A 27,085-nucleotide genomic window follows, 5' to 3' on the forward strand; every position below is an offset into this window, starting at 1 on the left:
CTTAGAGTTTCGAAGCAGCAGTGCAGTTTGGCAAAATAGCACCAAGGGGGCTTGGCATATACAAGCTAAAGTGTTGTGATGCATCTCTGATGAAAAACCAACAAGAAAATGCTTGTCTTAGATTTACTTACCATAAAATACAACCATATAAGATATATTAATCCGAGAAATGAATAACACGGATAAAACAAAAAAATAAATGCAGAAAGTCTCAATATAAACTATTAAATATTCAATGACTGAACGTATACTTTTCAAGCAGTTTTCATTTCCTTGTGTATTTCAAACACTATTTACGTGTGAATAAAAGGAGAACGAGTGTCGTCCTTATAAAGTCCTGGTTATCCCTGAAGCTTTTCTTGCATGGTAGCCATTATCGCCTTAAAGCAAAAGAAATATCTTTATTTGAGAAACCCTCCAACACAATGCAAGCATAGGCCCCTCCGGGTCAGATTTTGACCCCGGCTTGTGCGACCGATATCAAGGTGATTCAAAATTAGCTTGGAGGTTAATGAGAAACATTTGTACATGAAATTTAATTCCAGCATTGACTTTTCGTCATCATCTTATACATGGCTGTATTGATACATGCCATTCATTTTTAAAGAATTTCAATACGAGCAACTTAACATGTCTAATACAGGAAGCAAGCGATGATGATACGTTTGGGTTTTTATCAACATAGCAATTATACGTTCAGGTAGTAAACATCAGAGCGATAATACGTTCAGGCAATTAGAGTGACACGTTTAGGTATTATTCATCAAAGCGATTATACGTTCAGATAATATTTCACCAGAATGATGATACGTTCGGGTATGATTCAGCAGAGTGATGATACGTTCAGGTTTTATGCATAGAAGCCTTGATGAGTTCAAAAATAATATTTATCATAAGGTTGATACGTTCGGGTATGATTCATCAGAACGATGATACGTTCATATATAATTTGCCAGAGTGATACTACGTCCATGTAGCAGAACGATGATACAGTCGGTATTTTTCATGAAAGCGATGGTACATTTAGGTAATAATCATCAAAGCGATGATACGTGCACGTGTTATTCATAAAAAATAAATGCAGAGTGTCAATACAAACAGGTAATATTCATCAGTCATGATACGTTCATTTACTATTCATCAGAGACACGTTCAGATACTATTCATCAGAGTCATGATACGTTCAGATACTATTGATAGAGTATGATACATTCATACACTAGTCATCACATTCATGACACGTCCAGATAATATTCATCAGTCATGATACGTTCAGATAATATTCGTAATAGTCATGATACGTTCAGATACTATTCATCTGAGTCACGATACGTTCAGATACTACTCGTAATAGTCATGATACGTTCAGATAATATTCATAAGAGTCATTATCTGTTCAAATAATACTCATCAATAAAAAGATGCCTATTTTAATAGCAAACATGACACTAAATACTAGAATAAAATCTGTAAGCAGAAGAATGTATAAAAAAGACATTCTCATATAAGATCTAATATACATCAGGCAGTATCAGTACATTAATTCTTGTAGTTACTTACTGAATAAACTACACTAGTATACTGTAACTATTGTAAATAATAACACTAGTGTGCTAGATGTAATGTAGTATTTACGCTTACAATATCAAAGTCACTTTTAGTATCTTTACAATAAAAAAATGCCGAAATATATTTTAAAATTGTACGTGGGTCATAAATGATTTTGAACAACATAATTCGTTTACGTTTACAGATGTTCACGGGTATGTAAACTTGGCGACGTCTATGTTAAATCATGAAACTATGTAGAATTATATTCATTGTATTTAATGATATCTGAAAATGTATTCAAAATAATAAATCAATAACATGGGATTATTAAATGTCATTTTTAAATATCCCAATTCAATAGCATGGGGTTCTTTAATTTTATGTTTAACCCCACCCCCAATACGATGGGATTCTGAAAGGTAATGTTTAAATACCTCAGATGAAGGCATGTGTGGTCTTTAGCATGTTCTTTATTGATATTAAAACAAAACTTTCATTCGAAATAAAGAAAGACCCGAAAATTTTGCTTATTCCAAATTATAATCCTTTATGATGATGAATAAACATTCTTTTATATGTATTTTTTAAACCTCTAATTTCATCAATATATGCATTTATAAGTAAATTAGATTGAAACAAAACATGGACTTTTTCATAAATGTGTTTGTCCATCGACGTACACACTATTATGCATGTATGTATGTATGTATGTATGTATGTATGTATGTATGTATTATGTGTGTGCATGAATATTTGCATCTATCTGTGTACATAATACAATTCTAAAAGTCGCAAATAAAGGCATTCACAAGAAATCCAGGCTACAAACAACGGCTTTAATGGTGGAGTAATTATTCCTCATAATGATCTGTCATTCTCAAGAAAAATAACCGCAGAATAAGTTTGCTTTTGTTGTGATTGAATTATTTGAAGGAAAATAAACTTATAAAGTATCGGAGGGGCGCCCCTAGATCATAGGGTATTCAAGTATTTCACTGTATTTCAAAAGGAGAAGTCAGGTGTGAAATTATTCTTTTTTCCGCTCGGAAGGAGCGTTTAGAGTGTGTTATTTGGCACTAATGCTGTCAGTCTACTTCATCAGACTAAATTGAAAATGTCTCAACCTCCACGGTCAAGTCAGGTTTCAAATTTTGTATTTTAACAAGAAATTTCTTTTCATTTAAGATTGTTGAAAACTGAGTAAAGACCTCTTAAATCAACGGTAGCCGAGTTTTGTGATTCATTGTAAGTCCCATATTCACCGTGACTCGCTATCATAGAGGAGACAGACATTTATATACATGTTATGTTGAATGCACGAGGAGAAAGACCAATTTTCTATGAGTGAAAGTAATTTCATAAATATATCCACTGCGACTCATCCCACGTGCTTATCTGAACATCAACGCAACGATGCATGTACGGACAGATACATATATGCATGCATATTAGGATTGGCGCCTCCCAGCTATAAAGCCAATGGAGCATTAGCCAATCAGCGACGTCCGAAAGTCACGATAAAAAAAGTAAATTTGAATGGAAATCACATTGTATTACCAGAGGACAATTTAGTGGAGATATATGCTTAAGGATGACTAAAACAATACCCCCTTCGGGTTCAGATTCATTTTAATACAGACGAGGACTCAACTGCTGGTATTGACGTGTAGGGCACTTCACGTGCTTGCGGTACAAGATTTTGGCGACTTCGCAAAACTACTTTGATTAGACTTTGCTGGAAGATTAACTGTTTCATTGACTGCTATTCCAAAAGTGCTCCTAAAAATTTGTTTGTGATTTTGAGAGGCATTTCCGCTGGAAGCAGACGACGGATTTTTGAGGCTACAGACATGTCATTTCTGGCCCTGGATTCTAACTCATGGCAGGTGGGTTGTGTTTTCTCATGTTTGTCCCCACGGCTGTATGGGTGTGTGCAAAACAGATCATACTTCGGGCATAACGCCGTACAAACTAAATTGGCATCGTTATTAGATGTGTATAGAGATTTTCTCAGAGGCAAGAAAATTCGTTAATCCATATTGTTTACAATCCCCAGGCTCAGCTGAACCTGCTAAAATACTTATTGATAATCAAAAGAAGTCTTGAATGCTAAGTTGCTTATGTCCGTCGCGTCAATATAAAATCTTGCCTTCCAATCGTATGTTATGTAAAATAAATATCAGGTACATGAAAAATGAATTTAAAGGTGTGACTTTTTTCAGAGGACTTGGTTCCTTCATTCATTAGAGAGGTAATTTTACTCTTTTTAAGTTCTAGTTCCTTTTGTAAAAAAATATTTCATTTAGCTCATCTTTAACATCAAACGATGTGTTAAATATGTTGTATAGTTAGGAAAAAGTAAGTGCATTGACATGAGTCGTTCTGGACCCTCAGAGCGGACTCAAACTTGAAATTATCATTGCAACGTTCAGATTTATGAAGATAATGTAATGTGGTGCAATGCCACTAGATATGAGCTCTGCATTATAAAGTAGATATGAAACTACAAAGCAAGCGTTATAAATCATCTACAGTTATTTCATATTTCTACCGAGACATGCGAATCAAGCTACTCGTGTTTTTGCTGCAGCGATTAAACAAAAATTTATAAATTTATCAGAAACATAAATTAATATCAATGACATCACCTCCCTTCCCACCCCTTAAAAAATAATAATTCTGACTAAATAGGGTAATGTTATTATAATTTTTACTGTGCGTTATTTTTAATGAACGGATGTGAAGAAACAGTTTATTTTAATAAACAGGTAATCATAGCACAGTCATAGAATAAACAATAATTCTTTGTTTAACGTTATTCAGAATGGGGTCATTTTCAGACATGCACATTAAAAACTGAATTTCTCAGTTTGTTGTCACAAAATCGCACTTTGTGGAAAATCATACTTAAAAATGGGCAATATTTTGTCGGGTTAGATGAAAGGGTTAATAGATTCTATGATTCACTACTTTTGACACTTAAAATGTTTTTGGAAGAGAGGAAAAGTGTGACAGTGTGGATCCTATTTACTGTAATATGTGCCTTCAAGTTCGAGGGGACATATTAATAACGTATACTAACACGCGCGTCTGCTTGTCATAACTTTCACTAATGTCAACACTGTTTAGCCCATACAGTCTGACATATAGTTATTGTTTTACCTGAGTTTATTGAATCACATGTGATCCTCTAGGCGTAATGTATGTTATCAAACAGGTGTGATGCATATAGCTTGGCCAAAAATGAAAAGTTACATTTTTGCCTTATTTTTATATTGAAAGAAAATGAAAGAAAGAAATGCACGAGTTAAGAATAATTGACTGCAGAATCGAATAAATCAACCACCAATCAATCAAATAAATGACTTGAAGAAAAGGGAGAAAATATGGAAGGAGGAAGAAACCAATAAAAATCAATCAGTCAATGACTGGAGTATATTTTATGAAATAACAATCAGTAGAATGAACTTTATTTGCTTGACACTACTACAGTTATATACATTTAAAAAAAATAGAATATGTAATTATTTTGATATGATTCCTGCAATGTAATCATGCTTACAATGTACTTTAGGTATTAGGGAACTGGTTATAGAAAACTGTGTTAAATAAGATGTTATATAATGGATTAGTTTTACAGTTATCGAACAGGTTTACAGTATTCAAACAGGTTTACAGTATTCAAACAGGTTTACACTTATCGCAAAGTTCCTTTCAGTCACTATCATATATGATCATAAAATTATACATGAAGAAAAAAACAAGTCTGGTAAAAGAATGAACAAAATAAGTACAGGTCAATAACCTTTTAGGGAAGTATCCACATTTGTATACCTCTCATGGGGATTAGTTCCTTACCAGCCATTTTTTTATTACTTTTAAACTGCGTTAATTGCTCGCAAGTACTGAGCTTTAATATTTTCAACCTTTTAAAAACTATTTTGTCATAGTTTAATTAGTTTTTCTTTTCATATTTTCTGTATCATTTTTAACAACTATTTTGTAGTCATTTAAGTAGTTTTCCTTACAAAAGATATTAACTGCAAAATGGAAGTCTTTAAATTTGTCTATTTTTATGTGTTCGAAAAAAGATTTTCTTTGGACCAATACGTAGGCAACTATTTGCACATTACAACCATTACAAATTCGCTTTGGATAAGGAATGCATGATTAATGATAACATGGATTGACTGCAGAATTTAAAGATTTTTTTCCGATTTCTTATTCTTCTTGTTCTTACTGTTGTTGGTGTTGTTGTTGTTGATGTTGTTGTTCTTCTTCTTCTTCTTCTTCTTCTCTTCCTCCTCCTCCTCCTCCTCCTCCTCCTCATCATCATCATCATCATCATCATCATCATCATTATTACCGCCGCGTATTTTTGTGGAAGTTGAACTCTAAAGCAAAGTGCTAGGTTTTCAATAAAATTTATATAAGCACTTTCAATAAATTATTAAAAATTTATATTTTTTATTTGTATTACTTTATCAGGTTTGTAAATCATACATGCGTGAAAGAAATATGCGTACCAATTGAATACAATGAGATAATAAAGTATAGGCACTCTTATTAAAATGACATTTGATATTCGGATCATAATGACGCCAGTAACAATTGAGTTTTTGACAATGCAGAAGAATGAACAAGTATATTTTGTTTGAAATGTCACCCTAAATTAAGTTTGTACCTAATATTTTGTCCGAATTTTGAGAGAACCAATCTGTATATTACACGTGTCCGAATTTCGAGAGAACCCAATCTATCTGTCCTTCGAAAATTACTTGTTAGTGATGTCAGGAAAAGAAAAATAGTATAGTTCTATCAAGATTGAATACACACTCTTTCAATGTGTATAATAAAAATGCATTTATAATATTTACCCATGGAATAGATTATGTAAAATTATTCGCATTATTTATACAAGTACTGATCTAAATCGTGCCTATAATTTTATGAATGTGCTCATCGTAATCATCGCTGTTGTTTTAATCCATTTTTTTTATCTTCATCGTCATCATCATGACTAAAATTTTAGCTGGATTCGGAAAGGCTATTCTAAATAGTTGTATTTCAATATTTGTGGCTTCTTCGCCTATTATCAATTTATTTATTAGTTATACATTTGAACACAAATTTCATGTTTGATCAACAGAAATTGACAAGCATCATTTAATCTTCGATTGATTTATTGCGACATACTTCACGCATACGTAAAAGTTAATTTTCTTTTCTTTTTTCTTCAAAAAGATAAGCAAAAGGCGTGCGTTAAAGTTTTAAATTAAATATTCATTGAAATTTTGTTCATCGTTTTAGGGATTTGGTGGCATGCTTATGTCCATTTTAAATTTATAAAAGTCATTATTCGTTAAGAAGAAATATTATTAAACCTATCCAGGTTAAGAAATCACTGAACATTTATTAAATATAATTGCATACACGTAATTCGTAAACAACAACGACGACGTCTTCATAATTATCTTCTTCTTCTGCTGCTTCGATTTTATCTTTATCTCATCATCATCAAAGTCGTCATCATCTTCTTCAGTGATGTTGCAACCTTTAATGTTAATAGAAATGCTAACACTGTAGATACTACCAAAAATATTTTTGATGATAAAGAGTTATCAAAACCATTAAACACCTCAAAATATTTACATGTTCTATGTTACAAATGACAATACACTTATCTCAACAGGTCAATTTTCCTGGCAACTGTGTTAATACGCATAATCAAAATAAATGCAACTTACATTTAAGAAATCAGAGAGAGAGAGAGAGAGAACGGTGTGTGTGTGTGTGTGTGTGTGTGTGTGTGTGTGTGTGTGTGTGTGTGTGTGAAGCAGCAAGGATTGTATATACGAGTATGATACTATAGGGTTTAGCGCTCACCAAATGGTTTATTTGACTACAATTACTATGAATCAAACTCTGTGCCAGTGGTGTAGACTTGCACCAGGCATTATTTTTCTGTTTTTACTAAATGTCGTCGGGGGGATTAACCGATGTTCATACTCAGACATGGGTTCTGTATGGAATACAATGCATGCGTTGGTTTGACTAATGTAATTTAATTTCACTGTGTAAACAATTCCTTAACCTAATTGAAGTTCTATAGGTTCATATACCAAAACCTACACTGGCAGGAAAATAATTTCAAATAACATGGACTGGATTCTATCAGGTTTCTTTAGATGAATCTGGTCTGTTTTCTGTGATGATTAGGTCATTTAACGGTTAGGTTCATAATTATAACATGTACAGTTTTATTTATTTGACTAATACAAACATTTTATGGAGTAGTGAGGTCCTATATAGACAAGTAATTTTATTTAATTTTGCAAACATCAATTAGATAATTTCTTTCACAATTTAAAGAATGTAAATTTTGACATTTTCTTATTTTTTTTAAAATTCAATTACAATAACATTTCGGTAAGCTTTTGTCTAAATTTGAGTTGCAATATCCACCTACCCCAGAGTTCCATTATCACATCATAAGTAAATGGAGACGTCAAGGGATTTACGTCGTTAACAATGAGTTCAAAACATATTGTGTCAATATAAAGAATAAATATTACTCTTTATTTTCCAATTTTATTACCACGAATATAGAATGATTTGCCATCCCATACTGTTGATCGATGATCGCTAAATGAATCATTGCGATCCCATACAGTTGTTCGATGATCGCTAAATGAAAACGGTTTAAGTCCAGCATAAGGCAGGCAACCAAGCGACAGAACCCCGGCTCCTTTGCATGGCCAAATTTATTTAAATCACTTAAATTAATATCATTTCATTGTTTTCAAGTGATGCAGAATGTTGGATGCACTCCGACCCCGTCCCTCCCCACTTCTGCCTTGCCTACACCAATCATTAAATTTTATACAAAAATAAGTGAACTTTTATTGTCGAATAATTTAAATCGTATTCTTATATAAATACTTCAATGTAAACCATGTCCACACTCCAGATTTCTTGCCGTCTTCTTAAGATATTATATATGCCTCTCTGAATGTCTGTCTCTGTGTGTGTCTCTCTCTCTTATACATGTATGTAACGATTTGTCTCACTCTTCATGAAATCCGATGTTCTTTTATAAACCGAAGACTCTCTTGTACATTCAAACAATCAAACACGACCAGTAGTCTGAGTGCATAGGATTCTGATTGAAAAGCCAAAATTATTAAGCTGGACAATTAACGTCATGATGAAGTTTTATATCTGCGGTATAATCTGATATGGAAATCTCATATGACACTTATATTGAAATCTCATATGATTCCCGATCACACATTAGTTCTCTTCGTGGTCAAACTTTTACCTTCATTCTCATGAACATTCTCTACGAGTCTGACTAATAGAGTAATGCTTCTGAGGACGTCAAGGGTGTTTTTACTAACTCTAAATTTAGTTTTACAAGCTACATATTCCCATTCTTAAACGTTTTGGAAAATTTTGATGAAACGAATATCAAAACATATAAATTCCAGTGACACTACGCCCGATGGAAGTCATAACGTCACAATATTTTTGACAACCCCAGATTATGAATTACATTTGAATCTTGGATCACCTACCATTCATAAAGCGCGACACATTTACAGATATGTAATCTCAGGAATCGATCGCTTTTTTTAAAACTAAGCATGAATTAATTAATACAATGCAGGATGTTGTTTTTTTTTCTATCACCAATGAAAGCATCAGCTGATGGCAAGTATGGCATTGTGTGGTACAAGGTTACTGAAAATGAAGTTAAAATTGCCTTGAAAGATAACCTATTACTTTTGGAGAGCTATACAAAATTCAAGCAAATTTCGGTTATTTACAATTTATTTTATATTTTAATTATCTAAAACCCCTACGGTTAAAATCAGAAGAGAAACAAACATGTACAGAATGTTGTTTCCGTATTGAAGCTTTCATATTTACAACATTATGTCATCCATTTTTGAGTGCTTTAGCACGGCTATTTTAAAACAAAAAGAAATTGTACCTATGCCGCTTTTTATCCACAGACTATGAAAGATTAAATATCGCAAATATAATACATAACAACGGATTGTCACCATATGCCGTTATTATAAATAAAAAAATGAAAAATTCACTTCTTTAAGTCTTGTATAAATTACAACGTATATCATAATTCATTTGCTTTTTAAAATAGAAAAAGGTATCTTTTCATGAAATGGTCCATTTGCTATGAGAAGATGACATAAAACTTCATTGATATGTTTTAAAGACAAAGAGATCTTCGTTGTGAATTTCAAGGCTGTTGTAATGACTCTTAAGTCGGTCGTGTAAGACCCTAGCAAATGAACCTCTAAAGTTGAACCATGAAAAATATAATTTTTTTCTGGAAAATCACTTTTGAAATATGCAGGATTTCGGAAAAAGATAAAGTCAATGGTCAGAACGAAATATGTTGTGTGAACTTTAGTCAGAAAAACTTATCAATCAAAGAATATTCCTAACTACTGAAATTTATTACTTCCTCCAGGAAGTGTACAAACACCTTTAAACATTTTCTCATGACAACTATGGCGAGAAATTAAGGCCATTCTAAAGTCGGTGGCGAAGGTTGGTCTGACTTTGCTTATGACCGATCACTCAAATTCAGCCGTCACTTAGCGGTGCAGAATGTCCCCTGAGGGTTTTCTCATTCAGGCCCATGCAATGTCCAATTTAAACAGGCTTTGGCACTCAAAGATAGAAGAAAAGATCGCTTATCTCGTCAGTTAAATTCCATATGGTGGACATAAACGTTGAAACCTCTGGCTATTTGAACATTTTGACTTTATCAATATATGATGAAAATTATGTTTAGGTATATTGTATAGTTTTCCCGTCCATCTGAGTGCATTCTTTTGCTGATAACTATCAATGGCTAAACACTTTACTGTCCCCAGTAAAATTCTTCTTACCAAAGACTTAATATATGACGATTGTAATCATGGCTGCAAATCTTAGATTGGAATTTATTGATGGGTTGGTAATCAGTCTCGCTTTTCATTGTATGTTTTTATTTGCACAATGCAAATTTAATATTGAGGGGCTGTAGATCAAAATCATATCATATGTCACTCGCAGAGACGATTACATAAAATGTATCAGAAGAGATATAATAATAATAATAATAATAATAATAATAATAATAATAATAATAATAATTACGATGACAACGCGAAGAAAATGTAATTTCTTTTCGCTGATAAGAGTAATTTTTAAGACACTCGGTATCCTTGCAAATTAATGTACGGAATTAACTTCTTTTTTTTAAATATAATGTATCAGAGTTTAAGGAGAAGAAAAAAAAATATGGTACATGTTAGTTTGATACAAACCTTAATTTTTTCTGCAGTAAAATGGTACAAAATAGAATCGCTTGATTGACATTTAAAATTACTCATATGTAACTGAGCCACTTGATGTTTAAATACAAATATATTGCCCGAATAATGTAACATATCTATTACGATTAAATATGTGAAACATTTCATTTGTCACGATATATGTGGATTCTTTAAAGTACTAATTTTACCACGTCCTAAATATACATGTATATTATTAGATCAATGTGAACTTCTATAACGATATTATTTTGCTACACACCTAATACCTGTACCGTATCTGTCCATGACAGTGGACTCGAATGTACCGTCGTATAACGTGCTTGTGAATAATGGTCTGCGTAGTTCAATTAGAGATGATCGTGTGTAAATGCTAGAATATTCAATACTTGGGAAAGAACAAGCAATTTTAAATAACCAAAACAATGTATTAGTTGGTGCGCATTTTCGGCGTCACTTTTAATTAAATATTTAGCCGCAAGTAAAGAAAAGGAGGGAGAAAAATACCGTATCACTAATTGCGCATAATGAGTGCTAAAATTTCAGAAAGTTACACCTATTAAATATCTATCTCATGCTCCTTTTACTGAATTCACAAAGAAAACAAAATCTTTAACATGACAATATTTTAGATGGCATCGATTTTCAACAGCAGGTCGTCAATCACTAAAAATTTACCAAGATCACACATAGTTTTAAATAACCGTGCTTTTTTTGTTCTTAACGAAATTTTTGTTACGATAATTAAAATTGCATAAGCAGTTTTCTTGTTCATTATATAGGAAGAGACGGAAAACTTGCGACCATGTTATTTTACGAACAATCTCTGATGTAGTTCATAGCGCTGCGATATGCCACGGTTTGTTTCTGTGGTTTTAGTGGGTTTTAGCGGTACTTTCAGCACAGTATTGGCTACCTAATGTTGAAGTTATGGGAGCCAAATGCTTTATCCAAGAAAGTCGACTCAGGCTGGCTTGGGTGGGTATCGAAACCACTACCCTTGGATTACGAGTGCGCGACTCAACCATCTAAGCTACCGTGGCTCATGACACTAGTAGATAATACGTGACATCATATTGATGACGTCATATTGTAAGAAACCAATTAATTTCGAGTTACACATTAGACAGCTTGTTGTACACAAGCGGACTACCTCAAACTCATAAGTGAAACTAACAGGTGCATTATGCGATGGCGGATCTGTGTCTATTCCGTCCTCAGTTGCTTTGCCGTTATACGCAAGCAATTACGACATGTAAACAATATATATATATATATATTGCTAATAGACGGAAGATGGATAGGCAATAACACAGAAAGACAGAAATGAAAACTGAAAGAGAAATAAACGTATGAACAGTATTTCAGATTTTCGTATGTAAGGACTCATAATGTATAGATGTAGACCAGACAGCCTCGTCGTTGTCATAGAATCCGTACAATATCAATGTGCTATAATTCTCGTATTCCATAATTGAAAACTTTAGCCCGGGGATGCCAGCGTGTAAACAATCAAGTAAGGGCTAATTTTGCATCGAATCGATCCTAATGAGTAAAGTTTGTAATGCAATACAGCTGTCTGATTTTAGGATTTGTCCTGTATCTGTCTCCACGTATTCAATAATAAAAACCGTGTTTCCACATGACACAAGAAAATTAGTTCATAAAAATTTGATAGCAAAGATGATACACGAGTAAATGTATGTAAAACGAGCAATATTCCTCCAATATAAAACAGTAATAAACAGTTGCAACGGAAATATTGCCCATAAAATCCTAGCAGACTGAGGATATGTGATGACACTTATTCCAAAATATAAAGGACATAAAAATGAATTTAATTGGATCTACATGACCCTAAATATGAGCTACCCCAGTCGCAGGTCTCAAATAGTTATTTTTATGTTTTTGTATTTTTTAGTCACCAGAGACAAATAATATTGCATCAGTCCTAGATATATTTTGTTCTAAGTCTCATCCAGACGATTTCTGCTACTACTGTTAAAGTCTTTGTAATGGGAACATCTTCAACTTATATAGTAAAAGAGTTGATGGTAAGACAAGAGTGTGTTAGGCTCATCTAACATACTTCGCAAATTATATGGACCATTTAATCCACGCACTACACATTGATCCAATGTAGCATCCCTATAAATTTCCGTGTAAACCGGCGCTATAATATGTTTTTTTTATATGTGACTTTTATCATTGAATGTCCTAAATACTATAATATGATGCCAACCTAAAGTGTTTTGTAATATTTCGATCTCATCGAATGCAGTAGCTGAGATGAACCAAATCACTCAAATGAACTTTCTTTATATACTCCTACAAGAATTAATAAGAATATATGATACTGCGTTTAGTGATAGTATTTCTCGAGAGTACAGAGAGACGAAAGTTGACATACAATCAGTTCCAAACTTGGATATAATCCATTTTCTAAAGCTTTGCGTTATCCACGAATTTAGACAATTTTGAATAAACTACTCCAGTTTCATATTTAATACTGAATTACTTCCTTAAATGTACCCTTGGAAATTCATTTTCAGTTAAAACAAAACTTAATGTTATTCAAGGTATAGACAACAAAGGTACAAATTTATCAAAAAACGTACAACTTTCAAATCATAAATTTCATGCAAAGAACCACATAAACGAATTAAGACACGGATACCATTATTACGGACTAAAATATACCTAGTCACCGCTTTCAGAAAATAAAAGATGCGACCCATATACAGCGATGTTATTGATGCACTAGGTTCTCGAAACAAAGCAATATTTATTCAAATGCCAGGGAGGCAGATGTATTTGAACAGAAGCTGTCGTCATTTGGCTGCTGTCAACGCTAAAACAAAGGATAATTGACCCAAACGTACGTGATGGCCGACATATTTCATACAAGGTGTCACCGAAAAATATTTTTTTCATACAATTTCAGCATTAAAAATTAGATAAAAAATTAACATATTTTCATTAATTTTACTTAGCTTTATCGATACTGTGAAATTATTATTCCATTAGCGTTATGTTCACATAATTTCCCGCATATTTAGTTTAACCGGAAATACATAAATATCAGCATATTACTAAGTAAGACATGCGCGATTTAAAACGCCATTTAATTTGTTTAGAATTATTGTATTCTGTAAAGTTATATCAGGGCCGTAGAGAGCGATCAGGACCAGGGACTCTCCTAGTTCTTGTTCAAACAAAGGTTTTCTTTTCTAAAATTAAAAAGTGTTGTTTGGCCCGGGCCCCCTTACGGGCCCGGGCCCCGGGGATATATCACCGGTTCCCCCCCCCCCCTTGTCGTCCCTGAGTCATGTCGTAAGGTTATAGGAGACTAAAATATCAACTCTTGTTTAGCAAACAATGATCCTGAAAACAGTCTTATTCATAAAACCTATCAATCCAAGCAGACAACTATGCATGGACGCTACCATGGAAAACAAAATTGAGCACAATCTTCTATTTGAAAATAACAACTCAATAAATTTTCGACATATTTGATATAACTTTCAGCCAATTTTTCCTACTTTTATCAATAAATAACTGATGAAAATAAAAGTCTCGAGGAAAATGTTGACAAAATGCGCATTATTTTTAATATACTGTTACTCTTTTAAAAAAGATAATTTTTCATAAAATAGTCTATTTTTTACCTAATACAAAATACATAAATGACCTTATTTAAACTTTAAAATAAAGGTACTTTGTACATGTAGTTCTTACTTGAAAAATACTCGATCGGTGTGTTGTCACCCCATTGTGTTTATCCTGAGTTTATTATCATTTAGCATGTATGACTTTAACATAATTTTATTTATTTTAATTTTAAAACATGTATGCCTTATATAACCGATGATATTTCTGTTGTAATATATTACTTTTACATGCAGGGCACAGTAATGTTTGTGGTATATGAACCATTTAATTTACTTAATACTAATAATTATAGGCTTTGCCGGAAACTTGTTAACTCCCCTTAATGCACTTCGGCGCCAAATCAGTCTTACTATACACAAGAAATGCTCTCATTATTATTTCAATTGTCTGTATGACAAATTTCCTTTGTAATTTTTAAAAAAATATAAATAAAATATAAAAGCAGCAACCCCAAACCCCAATGTTGCTTTAGTTTTTATATTGTATCGCTTCCATTTAAAGCAGCATAAAAAGTAAAGATTGTCCAATTAAATTTTGACAAGATAGGATCAAATTATGATCATGTCCGTGGAGTTAATGAAATGTAACGCCATTCTAAAGAAGAGCAAAGTCACTTATCTTGACAGAGGTAAAACAGGGCTTCAAATTAACACTATATCAGTCCGATTATTAAAACTTCAGCCGATACAACTCCGTAAAAGGATTGAATTATTGTAAAGCGTAATTAAGGCCAAATACGGAGGTTTCAGATGAAATATTGTTTTCCTTCATACCTTGATACCTTAAAACCTAAAATTCGCTGTTTTTTCTCTCGAATAATCATTGCATAGTTTGCGCACAAATGATTTTAAAAGTGTTAACCACACCAAAGCTGGAACATACATTATCCACATAGAATATGTAAAGGTAACAATGAGATCGCTAAAGACAAGATTTAAAGATAAGATTTAAAGACAAGATTTAAAGATAAGATTTAGCAACTCGAAGAAATTCGCAATAGGCTATGTGCTGAGCAGTGAAATTTAAAAATTTAAAACTGATTATAGTCACTTGAAGTATGGCAATAGCTGGGAAGTGTTGTGAAAAACAGCATCTATCTCCAATGTATTAGTTCCATCGCGGCTTGTTTGGAATATATTTTAAATTGAAAACAATTGTCCATTTTTTAATGGTAATCGCAATGAAAGTATAATGTTTTCACCTGGTACGACCATTCCATTCATAAACGTCGTCACTTATGGACATCAGCTGTTTTGGAATGACGTTACATATACCAACAAAACCTAGCCTAAGTCCAGGAATGAAATGCAACTAGCAATTGTTTCAATATTCACTCATTGTAGCACTAAATTTCAATGGAATCAGATCGTTCCGAAGAACTGGTCTTCTTACCGGTTATACAAGGGGCATAACAATTTTATTTATTGAAGATTTCTTTTCCAAATTTGTTCTTAAAAAATAAAACTGCTGTAAAAAATAAAGACGTGACTACTTTTCTTATGTTTGTATGTTATATTTTTCTTGTGAGACAAAGAAAAAAGACCTTTCTGATTAATTGTGTCCAGTGAAAGACATATGAGAAACTGTGCTAACGGAAATGTATGATTTATTTATGAAACATTCGGCAATAATAACATTATGGATCTAGTTTATTTTACTACAGAAAATGTCTCAGGCAGGTCAGTGTGTAATTGAGTATATATGACAGGTTTTGAATGGTATTACCAGGTGCTTTCAAGTGAGCTGTCCCACCGGGATATCGAAAGGTTTCCCGTTGGAAAGGAGCTGACCCCAGGTCAAAGAGTCTCCAAGAAACCATAAAAGTTTGATTTTCCGGGAATAGGGGTGGGCATAACCCCCAATCTGGCCTTATGTGTTTTGTAAGCAAAGGTCCTGAATCAGTCAACAAAAATAATAAATTTCTGAATATGATTATTTTAAAATCTGAAACAGACAAATCTAAAATAGACAAACAAAAGTTCAAGACACAAGGTTCATCATTTAAAGAAGAACCGTTTCGGATATGCTTTTCATGTGTATGCCATATTCAATATGCAAGATAACTTGCCTCTGTAAATGACACCGGTCTGTTTAACTTTCTAGCCTAGGGCATTCTACTTTTTGATTATGCTGCAAACTTCCATTTTATTTCATTATCACGTGCTACTGTTTAGACAGAAGGACATGCTACACACGAGATTGGTTTTCACTTAATTATATATCTGTTAGCTCAAAATTTTGCCTCATCTAATTTTTGGTCAATTCTTTATGACGGTGAAAATTTATATTCCGAGTTTACCTCAACAGCTTTAGACAAGGGAGAAAGAAATATCGTAAACAATTAACTCTCTTCTCGTGCTTGACAGGGGAATAAACGAACAATCATCGAAAGTTCTACAGATCTAATTGCGAAATTGTCGCCAAACGAGTCCTTGATTTTGGGGACATATGGTGACGAAATACATCTTTCGAACTCAAAGATTATGTTACATCGGATAATGTTCTTGTTTTCAATGTTATCCATCGCTGAAAAGACCTCATCGATCTCAGTTAATTACCGTATTTTGTGCATAACGTGTAACCAACTGCAAAGAGGGAGTCACATATCTGCCGTCGAATAATGCACCAGAAGATTTGGATCTATAGTGTTTTGTTTTAATACAAATGGTTTCAATTGAATATCACAGACCTTGACCTACCGAGGCATTATGTAACAACAGATCTGGGTCGATGTTGTTTATAGTTGCGTACGCGTTATACGCGGGTAAAGGCGGCATATTGTTGAAAAGGCACCGGTGGCTGATTGTACGAATATGAACTGTATTGGTTACTCGCATTTGAGATTCAGTCCTCTTGTTTGTTCGTCAGTGCATTGTGGACGTCTAAACCTCCCACTCTCCTGTAATTAATGATCGGAAATTCGGGTTAACAGGAAACATAACACATGTTTTGCAAAAGAACATTGAAAGCGGATAATTTTGAATTTACCAGACCATTGTAATTTTGAATGTTTTGGTGAAAATTTATGAGGAACCGTTATGATAAATTACATCACTTGGCCGCTGTTCTAATTTAAACATAACTTGTGTTTAATTCAACCAGATGCTTCTCTGTGGTGAGTTAAATAATAAATCTACATGTATGTATGTATGTATGTATGTATGTAGGTACGTACGTACGTACGTACGTATGTATGTGAAATGCTCATGCCTTTCCAACGAATTAAATTCATATCGAAATGCTGATATTCCCATATCAGTTATATAAATTACGCCGCTAGTGATTATGATTTTACTGCACAAAGACTTTATTTACTGTCTTTATTTATTTATTTATTTATTTATTTATTTATTTATTTATTGTACAAATCACTTGATCAATGAATTATTATAAATGTAACTAGAAGCAGTGTTTATTAGACGACATAATAATACAGTTCTGTGATAGGATTATTTATTTAAGTACTTAATCGTTTGGACTCTCTTGCAATCTGGTTCTTAAATTGAAATATATTTTTAAAAAAGATTGTCATATCTCGAACGTAAAATTCGCATGAGTTACTGGTTATCAAAAAGGCGGCGGCCAAACAGCAAACTGGGAAAATCCCCTTTTCTTTGTAATGTAGAAAATTTCTCTTCTAATGAAGAGAACATATTTCACCTTATTACAAGACTTTCGTGGAAATATAGGGATATTGTCCTTTGGCGTGCCGCGCGTGTGTGTATGTGTACAATAACAGGTTAACATTTGTACGTGAAAATCGCCTTACTTTCCCATCGTCATGATATTAAAGTCATTGACTTTAACTTGCATCCAAAGTTAAAAGTGTCAATTTTGGTAATATTGATGTCAATATACATGTAGTTGACAATGTAGATATCGATGTACTTAAGTTAGCAAACCTAAAGTAGGTAGTATAGATGTGGATATACTTGAAATCTGTAATATTTATGTGGATATACTTGAAGTTGGTAATATTTATATCGATATACATGAATGTATTTCTCAAAAAGGCCTTTTTACAACTAGAAAATTATATTTCCGAAAATGTCAGCAATTAAATATGCTGCATGTCATTTATAACGTATAACAGCAAGTAAATATAACAGCAAGTAAATATGCAAGTAAACATGTCGGTTATAACATTGTTGTTGGTGGTGGTTTAACGCCATTTTTCAACACAATTGAAGTTATACATGGCGCCCATTATAAATGGAGGAGGAAGAACCCGGAACAAAACCTGGTAAGAACCACCGACACATGGGAAGCTATTGGCAAGCTTTCACACATTCCCACATTAGCAGAGCCCGAGACTCGAACCCGCGCGGACGGAGGTGTAAAAACGTAAACTACGAACAACTCGACTGAATTAACTATGTATGATTGTCAAAACAAAATCCACTAGTTATCTACATTACCGTTTGTATAAAAAAAGTAATATGCAGGAAAGTTGACATATTTTCTACCAGAATATTGTACCTTTTGAAAATAAGTATAAAAATGGAAAGTAAGGGTGAACACGCCTGATTTTCTTCTAAGCTAAGATCGGATATTTTGTGAGCTGCCTTATGCTAATCAGCTAGAAATCAACATTTGCTTTAGTAAAAACACAATATTATGTAACCTAAGTGTAGCTAATGTAATCTAGGTGCTACTAATGCAGCCTAAGTGTTACTAATGTAACCAAAGTGTTGATAATGTAATCCAAGTATTAATATTGTAACCTAATTGTTAATAATGTAATATATGTGTTAATAATGTAACCTAAGTTTTAATAATGTAATATAAATGCTAATAATACATCAGCGTTACTAACGTAACCTTAGTGTTGATAATGTAACCTAGGCGTTAATAATGTAACCAAAGTGTTACTAATGTAACCTAAGTAATAATGTGACGTGTTATCTAGATGTTACTATTGTAACCTACGTGTTAATAATTGTAATCTAGGTGTTCCTATTGTAACCTAAGTGTTAATAATGTAGTATAAGTGTTAATAATGACACCATAATTAGCTTCCATGCTACATTACACCAAATTAGCTTGATACGGGCTGCTGCATTGTAGGTTCTGACGATCGATCAGACGTGTGCGAAGAACAGAGGAGCAATCTTTCTTCGAAAAATCTAGCAAAATAAGCTTCTTAAATAGTTTTTAAAAGTTAAATGCTCGGACCAGGTTTCTAAAGACCTGAACTTCTGAGGGTAACATATGTTTTAAATGACTAAATTCCAGAAATCATCCAATCGAATATTAACATAATCTGCATCACCGAAACTATTATCATTTTATTAGATGCTATCCAATGACAATTTACCATGATATAATAGTTCTTTAGTTCATTAGTTTTAAGACAATTTAATTTCTTTAGCGGCAAGATTATAATTTCAAGCATAATAGTCGACGATTGGAATATAAATAAGTATATGCACGATAAAGCATAAAAGCCGAGGCGACCAAATACCTTCATGAGAACCTTATGCTGTTAAATTCAAATGCTCCATTTTTAAAGGCAATTATATTTGTGCAATATATCACTGTCTTTCATGCAATTATTTGTCATCATCATAATTTGTAGAAGCAAGTTAAAACTGAAACATCTATCGACAGATAGAATATAGAAGGAATTTGTGAAGTAAAGTTTATCTGATGTGTAGGAAAAATACAGAAAAAGAACACTTAAAAGCCCACTTTTGCAGCCCTTATGGTAATAATTTTCTCTCAACTTTTACGGAGACTTCTGACTAATAAAGACTGTAAATTATCTGACATGGTGGCAGCAGCGAAGCCAAAACGGAATATAAAATATATATTAAATTAAACCTCTTAACTTTTGCGTCGGATTTCAAAGAATAAATATGTGTTTCAGCTTGTTCCTGAAAGATCACGTGCACAAAAAATTCCTGTCCTTTAAGTCTAATTCAACTATTTTCGTAAAATTCATACTTAATTTTGTATATATTTTAATCAAAGTTGTTGCTTAAAAAATATGATTTTCTTTATGAAGACTTGCTCATAACTACTGAACTGGAACCCACAAGAAAATAAATGAAACACAGAAGAAGACCAACGAATGTGATTGACACCTAAAAGTGAAAACATACACAGACACACAAAAGAAAAAAGAAACAACCACTACATATGAAAGGAAAATTAGAAGCTGGCGCGGCAAGCCAACGTAAACAAAAAACAAAAAGGTAAAACAGCCCTTCGGGCCTATACATACAATGATGTGTATTATTGTCTTAATAACGAGCAATGTGGCTAAATTTACGCTGTTCTTAACCACGGTCATTATTTTTCCTGTTTTTGCCACTTACACCTTGAAAGTGTTAGTCAGCGCAAGATATATTTGAATGACATTTCCAAAAAGACATGCGATTGATATGAAATGTCAACAAAAATTACGAGATGGTCAGTTTACTTGGGTGTGTGGTCGTATAGAAAATGTGTTGGCGTGGGAACCAGTGACTATAGGTATACACTGGTAAGTAGGAAATTGTCTTACCGCAGACGTATAGTGCCCCCATCTCTATCTCTCTCTCTCTCTCTCTCTCTCTCTCTCTCTCTCTCTCTAAGAATCCAAACAATCGAATTCGTCAATATCATTTGGAAATATTTTTATAGATACATTTGAAGATTGTATACATTGTATAGTTGAAGATTTTTTTTATACTTTCATTTGAAGATTATTTTACAGGTTAATTGAAGAATTATATAGGTACTAATTTAGAAAAGAAAACTGTCGCGCTGGGCTTTTAAGATATTTGGCTAAACATACTTGTGTTCTGACAATGGCATATGTTATTGAACGAGTATACTCGTATCCTGACCAAAGCATATCACTACTGAACGAGCTTACTCGTATCCTGGCCAAGGCATATCCTATTAAACGAGTTTACTCGTATCCAAACCAAGGCATATCCTATTAAACGAGTATACTCGTATCCAAACCAAGGCATATCCTATTAAACGAGTATACTCGTATCCAAACCAAGGCATATCCTATTGAACGAGTTTACTCGTATCCAGACCAAGGCATATCCTATTGAACCAGTGTACTTGTGTTCTAAAAAATATGTCAGTATTACAGAACTCTAATTCTTAATAAGAAGAAAACAATGCATGGCTCCTTCGATAATCCAAGGATTAAAATGAGTTTCAGCATGGATGTCACCCAGACTTATAGAATACATTCAGATAAAAATAATGCCATTCAAATATTCTTTAGACAGTTTACAGTATATAATCATCATCATCATCATCATCATCATCATCATCATCATCATCATCATCATCATCATCTTCCGGTTACATAAACATACACACCCACACCCACCCCCGCCCATACACATACACAAAGAGACACGCTATTGTAAAAAAAATAATATTTGAAAGTATAATTTAGCAATCAAGTATGCATTCATAAACCCGATGCTTTTTAGAACGTTGAATTCCTGGATATGAGCAATCTCAAAGGAACGATCAGTACCGTTTCGAATACATCACAGTTTGTGTTGTTCCTGTGTCGTCCAGCACAAATTTTCTTTGCTTTTGATCCCATCATTGAGTTACTTCTTCACGAATATCATACTTGGGAGGTCGACCTGCTGTTTTTAATTAAAGGATTGTCTATTCTTTCAGCGACTGGGTCCTATACACTTTAGTTACTGTACGTGATAAGATTTCTTTTCTCGCTACAGTAGGTGAGAAACTTTCAAAATTTGTTCCTTTGCATGAAACAATGATTGGATTAAATTCTTCATTATTGTTCTTGCGAAAATCGTACCTGGTAGCGTTGGCCCCATCTCGTAAGCCATCCTTTGAAGGCATCATAATCGGAACATAATCGCGCGCATTCCTGCTGTGTCGCGAGTTGTTTCGATTCACATCTCTATCTCTAAACTGCACGCGCTGTCGGAGTCCGTGAAGCAGAAGTTGTCAACGACAAAAACTCAAGTAAAGAAAAGCAAAGAAAATAATTTTGAATGTTACATGAGTCGACTTTAAATTTATCTGAACATTTATTTATATTTGCTGCTATGTCAGCTGGCATAATACTGAGTTTCTTTGAACTCATAATTACAACATATATTATCCAGCAGGGTGGTCTGGCCAACGTTTTGCCTCACCTTGTTTTTATTGACCTTATTTAACTTTTTTTGACAAGAATGTGCGAATTCATTTATCATCTGCCCTATTCCCCATTTTGTCACCTTGTTTAGCATCCTCGCTGATTAAGATAGTATAGACCGGAAGTTGGGTCAGTGATGACGACATAGTAACGATGATGCATAACAGTTATGTTCCATAAGCTATGTAGATGTGTTGGTGCTGCAAATTTATGTTTTATGCACTCAAAATCAAAACTGTATTGCATTTTTTTGTATTTACTTCTTTAAGGGGACAAATAAAGGAAATGTACAAACATACCCTTCATTTTATGATATTGTCATTTATGGTCATTTATGATTGACAGTTGTCAATTTACAGAGCGCCTATAGATGAGGAAAATGTTGAGTTAGCTGTCTTTGCTAACACTGATCATAGTCTCTTTTTTATCACCATTTTTGAGAGAGAGAGTGAGCAGTTCAAGCGTTGCACGAAAAGAAAATCACTCTCACGTGATCATTTATGTTCAGCAAAGCATGTCCATTTAGAATGATAACTATCTTTTCTATGTACTTTTTTTGTTGAATAGCATCCTGTATACTGATTTCGTGTTTCCCCATAATGTATAGGGATCAGATCAGTGATAGTATACGATTTCTTCAGTCTTTTGGTATAGGGGAAGTAACTCGTACACAAAGCATGTGCCTGTCGACTGGTAAAAAGCAGTTCCTTTCGTATATAATATTGGCCGCAAAATTATTTCCAGGTAGGCAGGATATATAAAAAACAATTTAATTTGCATTATGTATAATAATCTTAATTCCTTTCTTTCTATCTGTTATGCGTACTTTTTTTAATCAAGTGAAGATATTCAATGAATTTACGAACACTTTCAAGGAACTGCGAACAAAACATCTTCAAGAAGAAGAAGAAGAAGAAGAAGAAGAACAATAATAATAATAATAATAATGATAATAAATGCAAAATAAAATAAGTAAACAATTTTCTATGAAGTGAGATACATCTAAATCCTCTGCATATATGACTTACTAAGTTTTTATAGTATTGTTTGGGCTGATGATGCCGCTTCCACTATGACCAATAGACCGATACTACTACTACAACTGCTACTACTAACACTACTTGCTACTACTCCAATTCAGGTTTTCCTTTTCCTTCTTGTGCAGATATTACTATTACTGTTACTGTTACCGCTATGCTACTGTTACTATTACCGCTGTCCTGGTGTTACTATTACCGCTATGCTACTGTTACTATTACCGCTGTCCTGGTGCTACTATTACCGCTATGCTACTGTTACTATTACCGCTATGCTACTGTTACTATTATCACTGTCCTGGTGTTACTAGTACCGCTATGCTACTGTTACTATTACCGCTGTCATGATATTATTACCGCTGTCCTTGTTTTACTATTACCGCTATGCTACTGTTACTATTACCGCTGTCCTGGTGTTACTATTACCGCTATGCTACTGTTACTATTACCGCTGTCCGGGTGTTACTATTACCGCTATGCTACTGTTACTATTACCGCTGTCCTTGTTTTACTATTACCGCTATGCTACTGTTACTATTACCGCTGTCTTGGTGTTAGTATTACCGCTGGGTCTATTGGAATAGCACAATTCCCACGGGACCGTGGGTCTATTACTCTTTCGAAATTGACACTATTCGCAGGGGACGGTGTGTCTATTGGAATTGGATTAGCTATCCTATGATTATTGGTATAAGCAGCTCACGTACTCCCACGAATGTTCATACTTTTTTGCCTTCAAACATGAAGGCCCACAAAAACAAATTGTAGAGAGGTCGATTCGGATATTAAGAACACGTACTGTACATAAGTTAACCCTAATTAATCATTAATTGAATGATGAGAAGGGACAGACTGGTTCTTTATTAAGCACAGTTGTTTAACACTTCAAACGTCCAACTAAAACAAGAAAGCCACTTGTCTGATTTTGTAGTTCAGACGTGTGAAACTTTGGCTCATTCTTACTTAGTGCGCTAGAAGCGCACAACTTAGAGGCACTTTCTTACTTACTAGACCATTCCGGTCTAAGTGGTTAGAGCGTCCGCCTTGGATACGGGAGGTTGCAGGTTCGAACCCCGGCCGAATCAAATCAAAGTCCTGTAAAAATGCTAGTATGCAGCTGCCTTGCTCAGCATGAAGAGGTTGGCGTGGTGGGCCTGCCATCAGAATAGTGTGACTGGGTGGAATATTATGCTCTAGTGCTAGACATCACTATACACTTCCTCACCGCAGACATCTTAGCGATACGTCTCAAATTGCTAAAAGCTATGTATGTATGTATGTATGTATGTATGTACGCATGTATGTATGTGTGTGTCTGTCTGTCTGTCTGTCTGTCTGCATGTATGTATGTATGTATGTATGTATGTATGTATGTATGTATGTATGTATGTATGTATGTATGTATGTATGTATGTATGTATGTATGTATGTATGTATGTAATGCGAAGACAATGTGCAGTCATATGTCTGCTAGCATATCTCAGTGAGAATATTTGTGCAAACAGTTTGACTACGAACAGAATAGAGACTGATAGTAAAAGAAAGTGACAAATTCACAGGGATCGATCAAGACGGACAATGTGAAACTGAGACAATTTAGACAGACAATCATATAGAAAGACAGCCGACCGGAGACGAGAAACTGAGATGTAGAAACAATCGCACATACAAAACTAATTATTGTTGACAATCGGTTGTCTACTTTATTGAAAATAGTATTGAGTACTGAAATTTGTGTTTAGTGCTAGGTGCATTAGATTTTAGTTTATGTGGATCACTACATTTTTAGACTTCAACGATATTGTCCCAATGAAATACAAGGATTTATTCTTAGAAAAACTTCATTTGCAGTAGATGTATGTTTTGGTCATATTCCTGTGATGAAGGTATGTTTCTATATCATATCAGTATCATAGGAAACCAGGTTTGACAATACTTAAGATTACGTCATGCTACGTCCCTAATGTCTTACAAAGTTTGTATGTCTTTAAAGCTAAATTTAGCAGCTGCCCGTGTCTAAATTTTGCTGACTCCTAGAAAGTTCACAGACGTGATATAGCGAAAAAGTGTGAACATAATTTCTGTTAATTCGTGTAATCAAGAGGAGGTGTATAAAGGAAAAATGTGAATTTTTTAAACATTTGTCATGTTCATATACATATTGATGTGTTGTGCAGCACTTTGTCGTCTTTTGGCGGGTGCTTGAAGGTGTCACACGAAAAATACTTAATTTGATTTAATACTTTAGACATTATATTACTTGGAGCTAAGTTTTATTGTGCTTAATTGATATTTTAAGTAGTCTTGTTTCTAATTTGTCTGAGAGGATGAATGGACTGTTTCATTTTCACAGATACAAACGGTCTTATCGGTTTGTTTGCATCATTAATTCCCCCACCAACCTCTCTCTCTCTCTCTCTCTCTCTCTCTCATAGCAGCATTTAGAAAGAAAAAGAAGGACTGAAAGTAAAATTGTGTGCCATGAATCAAAATTCTATTAAGCACTTCAATTCAAATATACAAAAAATGTGTCTTATCTAACCAACAAAACAAACTTTAATGAAAGATGCTGATATGCAATATTTACTTTTTTTATAATTATATTTTAATTTTAAAATGCTTCTTTATCTATTTGAAAGAAAATTTTGTTTAAGATTTCGTCTTTGACAAATGTATGTATCTAGCATTAAAAACTCAACCTAATGCTGAAGTATGTCTTAATGCAGTCAAAATTGTTCTTTATTAACGCTTAATTGCACCGAAATGTTGACCAGTCACTTCAGTTTCAAAATTTTGATTAATCAAGTTATCTTGTATTTTTCTAAATTGTAATTTTAACCATAATTTTTAATTATTTTTACTTCAAGCGTTAAATGATATTTTGTATTACTTCTAAAGCATTCAACTGTTATATATTCGGTTTGGAAATGAGTCAACTTATTGACCGCAAAGCCAGCTCATTCCTTGGCCCCTCCCCTAAGTGTGATGGATATTCAAAGTAGTGGGCATTCATTTATTTGTCACATCTACTAGGTTATGTGATTCATGCAGATAGATTCACTTTGTAATGTTGACATGTCTCTCCACAACGCCCCTGCTTCAGACTCCCTACGCCCCGCATGACGACCTGGTGAGTTATTACAAGTTTAATTATATAGACCTTTTCAACACCTGTATCCCTGCTTTGTCTTTATCTTCTTTCAATTTTTCAGGTGTTCACTACATTCTTTATAATGCTAAGATGATATTTAGTGGCATCTACTATTTATCGCCCTAGAGCCATGATTTCAATACGCTTGTGAATTTTGCGAACAATGGAAAATGAAAGCAAAACGCCAGCA

General features: G+C 33.6%; 1 protein-coding gene across 2 annotated transcripts in view; it reads left to right on the forward strand.

Moving 5' to 3' along the window:
* The first annotated feature begins 3,159 nt into the window (after positions 1–3,159).
* The window catches only part of LOC149806481 (transcription factor AP-2-beta-like), a 59,155-nt gene continuing 35,229 nt past the window's right edge, over positions 3,160–27,085 (forward strand). For both annotated transcript variants that reach the window (XM_089953657.1, XM_089953667.1), the window contains exon 1: positions 3,160–3,437. In XM_089953657.1, coding sequence (XP_089809783.1) covers positions 3,402–3,437 — 36 coding nt within the window. In that variant the 5' untranslated portion in view covers positions 3,160–3,401. The remainder of the gene's footprint in view (positions 3,438–27,085) is intronic.

This window comes from Sinohyriopsis cumingii, chromosome 1 (genome assembly GCF_028554795.1).
Source record: "Sinohyriopsis cumingii isolate HCF-2022 chromosome 1, ASM2855479v2, whole genome shotgun sequence".
NCBI classification, from domain to species: domain Eukaryota; kingdom Metazoa; phylum Mollusca; class Bivalvia; order Unionida; family Unionidae; genus Sinohyriopsis; species Sinohyriopsis cumingii.